Genomic DNA, 8360 nt, shown 5'->3' with positions numbered 1-8360 from the left:
GTGAGGGCGCTGTTCACACAGCAACAGATAATTTTCGTGCGTTATAAAATAAAAATTACCTGCCCTTCTTTTAAAAAGGGTTTTTTACTGAAATCTTGAAAACAGCTGGCTGTGATATTGAAAGGAATTTATTTTTTTCCATGCGCGTAGACTCCTACTTGCATTTTTCTTTCATTGCCATCTTTACAGGCCAAATGACATAGGATGAAGGCTGTTCGTAACCTGCTGATTTATATATTTTCCACCTATCTCCTGGTTATGTTTGGATTTAATGCTGCCCAAGACTTCTGGTGTTCAACTTTGGTGAAAGGAGTCATTTATGGATCGTATTCTGTAAGTGAAATGTTTCCCAAAAACTTTACGAACTGCACTTGGACGCTGGAAAATCCAGATCCAACCAAATATAGCATTTACCTGAAATTTTCCAAAAAGGACCTTAGCTGCTCTAACTTTTCCCTCCTGGCTTATCAGTTTGATCATTTTTCCCATGAAAAAATCAAGGATCTTTTAAGAAAGAATCATTCTATAATGCAACTCTGCGAATCCAAGAATGCTTTCGTTTTTCTACAGTATGATAAAAATTTTATTCAGATACGTCGGGTCTTTCCAACCGATTTCCCAGGATTACAGAAAAAAAGGGAAGAAGACCAGAAATCTTTTTTTGAGTTTTTGGTATTGAACAAGGTGAGTCCAAGCCAGTTTGGTTGCCACGTATTATGCACTTGGTTGGAGAGCTGCTTGAAATCAGAAAATGGGAGAACAGAGACCTGCGGGATAATGTATACAAAATGCACCTGCCCTCAGCACTTGGGAGAGTGGGGAGTCGACGACCAGTCGCTGGTTTTGTTAAATAACGTGGTGTTACCCCTGAATGAGCAGACCGAGGGCTGCCTGACCCAAGAGCTGCAGACCACCCAGGTCTGCAATCTTACCAGGGAGGCCAAGCGACCGCCCAAAGAAGGTAAGCGCCGGCCGGGAGGGGGAGCTGGGCGGGGAGTGGTGCTGGGGGATGGAGTTAAAACGTGCTGTGTCACACACCGGCCCAACCCTTGCCCCTTTCCTCTGTCACCTTTGGATTGATTTGACTTGTGATCTTCCCAAAGCTAGTTTTACGTTTCAAGATTTGAGAGATGGGGCGGGGAGGATGGGATGGCGCTCAGCAACCTGACGCCCGGTGTGAGGGGTAAGCTCAGGAGAAATGAGATGCTAAAACGTGGAGCCAGTTTGCGCTGGAGGTCGGTGAGGAGGGATGGGTGAGGGGGGGCGCTTTATTAGGCTGCAGCCTCTCTGGGAGACGGACACACACACACACACACACACGCACACACACCTGTGAATGGATCTGTAGACTTCTCCCTTCGCCTCCGGCCCACCCTCCCATCCGTGACCCCTTTCCAGGTTGGAACTTGGGGCTTCGTGACCGAAAGGTGACACAAACTCAGTGGCAAGCCTCTGTGGACCAAATGACTTGGCGACACAGGAGGGCGAGGGTGCCCCTCCTCCCCAGGCCTGGGAAGGAGCCCGCGTGCCGGGTATTTCGTCCAGGGAAGCCCACTGGGGGTGCAGACTCGGGTCTCCGGGCAGTGAAGTCACGTGGCAGGTGGAGGGGGCAGAATTAACACAGGCGGGTCCTGCAGGACCCGGTATCCCATTCGCGGGAGTTTTTGCTCTTAGCTTCTCGGTACCCTGTTGATAGCCACGAGGAACGCGAGCTTGTCAGAGCCGAGCTAGATGCAAAAACAGTGCAACAGGAAGGAGAGATGCAGAGGAAGGAGAGAAAGTACAGGAGTGATTTACAGCTTTCACCCAGACGCTCGAGGGGGAGCTGCCCCGGGATCTGAGACAGTGGATTATGTTTAATAAGGCAAAAAAGCTGACACATTTTGAGAAAAAAAATGACTTTCCGGTTTGGAAGATTAGGGGATGCGTTCCATTCGTTTGAGGGCACTGCTGGTACATAGTCGCTTCTGCTCCCCAGCCCTGCACCCAGAGAGTGTGTTGAATTTTTATGCAGGAAGTGTTTTCCGATCGCCACAAAGATCCCTGTCTGTGGAAAGGCACAGCCAAGCTCCAGTCCCTCTTTCCTCCCCTCTCCCAACAGAAGTTGTCTTTGTGGCCAATATAAAATTGACACGTTGTTGGAGAATTTTCTTTAAGGGTAGCCAAGGTTTTGTAAGGGGCGGGGGTGGGGAAAGAGAGAGAAAAGGGATTAACCAGCGAAAAGCGGTGATTTTTCTTCTGAAAGCATTTTGGGGGATGGGAGTTACGGAAGAGCCATGGCCCAAGGGGCAAAGAAGCCTTAAAAAATAAATACAGACTGATAGCATTGGGAAAGGCGTGAAAAACCTTTAAGATTTCTACAGGTCAGTGTCTCCCTAACAGCTGTGACTGAAGAAAGCAAAGTGATTTTAAATTGCAGGAGTTCTTTTCTCTAGTAAAAATCCCAGAGAAGCACTTGCAACTGCAGGGATGGTATTTAACGCCATTTCAAACCAATTAATGTCCCCTAGAATAAGAAGCTACAGTACGCCAGGAAAGTGTGATGTTACAAGCTGGCTAATAAGACAATTAACACCAGAAACTGGTTTTTGCTCGTTTGTTTTATTGCTGTCCTAATAAAATTGAGAAAATCTGTATCTTCAGTAGTTAAAATTTTATCATCAAATTGACTGCTGATGACAGTGGAAGGAGAATCCAGTTGTACAACCCCTTTTTGTGAATGGTGACAAGTGACAAAAAACAAAGTTGTGTGCACACTAAGCATGATTTTCAGAGATTTTACTGGTCATGATCATGAGATGTGGGTTAGGACAATGCTGGAATTTATAGAATTTGGACTAGGTGGCCATTCGTTTTAGTATGCGACGAAGAATAAGAGTGATTTTAGACATTAGATGTTTAAATCATGGGGGAGAATGTACATTTTTTTTGGCTAACTAGCTGGCGAAATGAGAACGAAATACCTCCACAGACCATTCAAAGATTGTATTAAAATTGTTAGCACGTTAATAGAACTGACAAGGAAAAGTTTATGTAATAGGGGAAGAATATATGCTGTATCAGTAAAATTGCACAGCCTCTAGTCTCTATTCTAAATTTGTGCTCTTGAATTGTTTAGGTGTTCTGAGTCAGAAAGGTAATGATAAGTAATTCCTGATGACATAATTGTAGCTGATGCATTTGTAAGTAAGTCTTATAAAATATGGTTATAGCACTCCTTACCTCAATCAAAGAAGACCTTTTAGGCTAAGCTGCATTGTAGGAAAGACTTGAAAACCTGCAGATGCATAATTTAGTCAAATTTATGCAAAGTACATTAAATCTTAAATAGTTGATATAAATGATATGTAAAATCTTATGAAAGAATTATTTAATACTATTTCAAGTAAACTACCACGTAATGATATTCACAGGGCTTGAGGGCTATATGTAATAATTACATATAGTTGTGCTACTCATATCTAATTTTATTCCAAAATGTCTTCACTTTATTTGGTTAACATGTAATCCCAACTTCTAAAATGGGGTTTTAAAAATTCCACTTACCTTTTATATTACTTTATGATTTCTATTTTCTATGAAAAATAAACCAGCCTGTAAATCATCAGGGGAATGTATACAAGATTATTCTCCATGGTTTTTGACTCCCATTTTATTCACTGTAATAAGTACTGACTCAGAAGCCTTGAGTAGGAATATTTTGATGTTTATTATATCATAGAGGTAGCACAAATTTGACAGAAGTGTCTTTACACTCAGTAAATGCAGTTTCAGAATTTTTTTTATGTGATGCTGATAGTGATGATGTCAAAGGTATACTAAATACTGAATATTTTGGAATATGTGTCCACTGGAATTATCATATTTAGTTAGTATTTGAGGAAACTATGGGCTCCCAGCAATGGGATATTGATAGGATTTCTACTAAGATATTTGTTAATAATACATTCATGTACTTAAGAATTTCATAGCCAGAAAATAATAAGGTGTCTGTCATTGTTTGAAGTGACAACACCAACAATTACAAATTTTATCTTGAACACATTATAAAAGTAAATTATTGAATGATGCTTCATTAAAGTGTGAGATTTTAGTGCATTTCAGTATCTTCCTATTTAAGATTGTATTTGACATATTTGAGGGTGCCATGTGATTATAGGAACTTTGTTGTCATTTCCCAATTTTTACGTGAAGTTTTGAAAACCAGGTAAATCAACAAAATGAAACCTTTTAAAAAGAATGTTGTCTTATTTCAGGCAGTTTTAAAAAATCTGTCTATGTACAGTGTATATAACTATTTTTAAAAGAAAACTCCAATAACGTTGCTGTTTACCTGGTTTTCAGATATGAGTGTGGGGCAAGACTGACATTGATTCATGAGGTCTTTAATATGTTTTATAAAACTCTTTTACCAAAGATGATTCTGGACTGTATAGCTAAAATATAAAAGGTGATGTATGTATGATCTTATTTCTTACTACTTCACTTGAAATAAGTAATTTAAACAGTTTGGAGAGAAAAATTCCACACCAGCATATCTAAATCACATAATAAGCCTTAATGGAACATTTGTTTCCTGATTACATCAATGGAGCTACTTATGTGAAGGGAGATTGGGATCCCTGTATAGATTCCAGGAAATCTGAACACACACACTTATTTGTCTTTTCATTCTGCCTCTGCTAATCCTTGATAATCAACCACCCAAGGGAAGTCTCACCATGTGCCTGTGTAAAATCTAGCCTGTGTTTGTGTGTGCGTTTGCATGTCTAGAGCAATTTGTGTTTCATTTTAAGTGTTTTCATTTCTTTCTAACTTTGCTCTTTCTGCCCTCATTACTGCTTCTGCCACCTTTCCCCTTCTTCTTTACCCTCCTTTGATCTTACTTCCTTTGTAAATGCCGTGATCCCACACTCTATCAGAATGTAGAAAGATCTACTGAGTATGTTGTAAGTGACAGTTTGCCCTGCCCCTTGGCTGGACCCACAGCCCTTTGCACATACTGTACTTCCGTTCTAGCACATATTTCCATTTCTTTTTCCATCTTCCTCTACTTGTCTTGCGAGTTCTTCAAGTGTACAGACTTGGTCTTCCAATAGTCTAACACAGTCTAAACAGACCTTCAATAAATATTGGTTGAAATGAATGTTAAATGAACAAAACAAAACAACTCAATAGGAAAGATAGCAATAAATTGAGACAGCTACCATTTATAGCAGTTCCGGTTCCATTAATGTATTATTTATATAACAATACCTTATCTCAAGGTATTGTTTAATAACATTTTTAAAAGAACAAGAAGAATGGAGTCATTGAGAAATAGTCTTAATTCCCTATGTGTTTATTTTAATAGTTTAGATTAATGATAAATAAAACTTTCTATACACAGCTGTCTGCAAAAACAGGGGTAAGAAAATTTTCCAATTTCTATCTGTTTTAATCGCCTTCATTTCCATCTACAATTCTTTCTTCTGGCTCTAACATTACTTCTCCAGAAATGACATTTCCCAAATCTTTTCTTCCACAGTTTGAAGAGAAACGTATGCAAACTCTTTCCAAGAAATAGGAAGAATATTTGCAGGTCAAGTTCAGTGCTTCTGTTACCTACTCCTTACTTATGCTGTAATCTATACATATAGTAATAGTATAATATTACTAAAATTGTAGGCCTGGCCAAGTAAGATGCCCTAATTTTTACTTTTGCCATTGTAGAATTTTGTCCAATAGTTCAGGAAGTGACTCAGATATATAGTATTAATGAAAACTCCATCACATGGCAACATTTTTTTCATAGACAGTAAATTAAAATATTAACAAGAAAATGTTTGTGTATGCACGTGTGTCAGGCAGGTTTTGTTACTGAGTCCAGGCTTGCTCTGCTTGCCGCACGATAGGGCAATAAATCGGAGACAAGGTGTTGAGACAAGGAATAGACTTTATTTGGAAAGCCAGCAGACCAAGAAGATGGCAGACTAACGTCTCTAAATAACCACCTTATTGGGGTTTGGATGCCAGTTTCTTTTATAGCACAGAGAGGGGGAGGAGATGAGGAAGTAAAGTAAAAAGGTCATAAGTCTTGCAAATATCCCCTGGAACGGCCAGCCTTGGGAGGAGATGTGTTAATTTCTTCTTTCTTGCAGCCATCCACAGGTGGACAGGGTCAGGATGCTTCCCTGAACAAAGGCACTTTGGTTTAACATTCAGGCAGAGGGGCAGGGTTCCCCAAGGCACGCCATTATGTAGAGACGGTGTCCTTTTAGAAAACAAAAGCAGCAAAGGAAAGCAAAGGTTAAAGTAAAAGAAACAGATCCAACATGTAATCAGATTTGGTTCTTCCCTGTTACGGTTTTAGTGGTGGCTGTAGATAAATGTGCCGTAGATTGGTTTTCTTCAGTATTGAGATGGGAATTTTACTTTACTTAGAATCTAGCTTCATGCACTCCTATACTTCATTTCCTAATAGTAGTGATTTTATTGTTAAACGGAATACTTTTATAAAATATAGGTTTCTTTAGAGTCACTTTGATATATATTACCTGTAAAAGTCATCCGACCCTTGGATCGAAAATCAATGTTTGTTCAAAAATCAGCCTTTCTTACTTTTTCAAAATACCGTGAGCTGGGTTTAAAGATTCTGAACAGAGAGAGTCAGGTTTAAACCTGTACGTTCACCTCAGAACTGTGTTCTGCTGTGTCAACTACTTCCCTTCTTGAGTTGCTAGTAATGCTTATTCCTCAGGGTACAGAAGAACAGGATATGTCATTATGTAGTAAAAAATGAAAAAAACCAAAAAAACAAAAAACGAATGAAATTAATGGCTTGGAATATTTTAGTTCCTGTCAGCCCTCTGGAAATGCCTTACTAATTCAATTAACTAATACAAATCAGAAAGGTGTGTTCAGTTTTTCTAACTGTGGTCACTTCATTGAAATGAAAGGTGTATTTTGTTATAAGATGCACTTGGGCCCTGACAGTGACTCAGCCACCTCATAGCATCTTTGACAAGGGACTGTGCTTACTGAGCTTGACTCAGCAATCTGTACTGTAGTGGCGTGTTGTATTAAATGAGATTGCACATGAAAGACACTTAGTCAAATGCTCAAGTTATATTAGGCCCTCAATTCATTTTTTGAAACCTCTTTTTTATTATCTTTTAGCTACAAATGATGGGGGATTGATAATATAATGAAGTAGGTTGCCATTTATTTATTTGAACTTGTTTAGGAATTTAGGGCATTTAACAAAGGGTCATTAAGCATCTTGAAGTTATGTCTGTTTTTTATTATATAAAGAAAAGGTCCCATCTCAATACCTTTGTGCTGATGGTGGCATGACTAATACATCAAATAGACCAAGCTAGTGCTGTGAGTCATCCCAGGGCTAGGAAGCTGTCCTTTGGATATCATTGCTGATCCTTTGTAAAGTCTGTAAAATTTAAATGTAAATTAAACAGTTTCCAAGTGTTTTACTCTGCTGCATTATGCAAAGTTAAGTTCATGTTTTGAGATCTGTTTTGAAAAGGAATTAGCTTGAAACATTAAGTCTATATTAAACCATTTGGAAAAAAGTAGAACTTTTTTGGAATTTTTTTTCACTGAATTATGATCAGTTATTATAGGCCAATGAGCCCTAAGAGTCCCCCAAAGGCTTGCATATTCAGGTATTGAAAAGAAGATTTAAAAATTTTGTTACTACTCATTTGCAGCTTCTGATATTTTCTTAAAGCAGAATTACAGAATGCCATCTGTAAGACTCCATAAAATGCTAACTGTTCTATGTTCAATGAAATGCTAAATGCTCTATGTTCAATTATCTTTCAACTGTCATTCAGGAATTTTGCTCACATGCAGAGAATGACCAGCTACATATCTGTTAAAGGTTAATAATAATTAACCTTTATAATAATAAAGTAATATATTTATTATATTATCATTTATTATTATAAATATATTTATAACATATTATAAATAGAAAAATAATATATTTATTATATTATTAATTAATTATAATGTATTTATATTTAATAAATAATAAGTAATATATTTCTAGTTTGCAAAGAAAGTGCAATTAAGTAACAAATGCATAGTAAATACATTAGTATGGAGGTATTTCTCTCAAAACGAATTCCCTGAATAGGTGTCTTTTCAGCAATCCGACATGTTTGCTGATGTGCATTTTTGCATTTTCCTCAGAACCAACCCCTAAGGACAGCGGTCCCCAATCTTGTTGGCACGAGGGACAGGTTTCGTGGCAGACAGTCTTTCCATGGTCGGGGCTTGGGACAGGTGTGGTTCAAGCAGTAATGCAAGCGATGGGGTTCGTTCGCTGGCCTGCCACTCACCTCCTGCTGTGCGGCCCA

The 8360-nt window shown here is 38.5% G+C and overlaps 1 protein-coding gene across 1 annotated transcript in view; it reads left to right on the top strand.

Annotated features, from left to right (window-relative positions):
* Positions 1–204: 204 nt before the first annotated feature.
* Positions 205–8360, top strand: part of ADGRB3 (adhesion G protein-coupled receptor B3) — a gene marked incomplete at both ends in the record, with an annotated part of 792585 nt that continues 784429 nt past the window's right edge. The window contains one exon of the mRNA XM_081251355.1: positions 205–961. Coding sequence (XP_081107481.1) covers positions 205–961 — 757 coding nt within the window. The remainder of the gene's footprint in view (positions 962–8360) is intronic.

This window comes from Mesoplodon bidens (genome assembly GCF_964165515.1).
Source record: "Mesoplodon bidens genome assembly, chromosome: 12".
Classification (NCBI taxonomy): domain Eukaryota; kingdom Metazoa; phylum Chordata; class Mammalia; order Artiodactyla; family Ziphiidae; genus Mesoplodon; species Mesoplodon bidens.
This window is presented reverse-complemented; position numbering and strand designations above follow the sequence as displayed.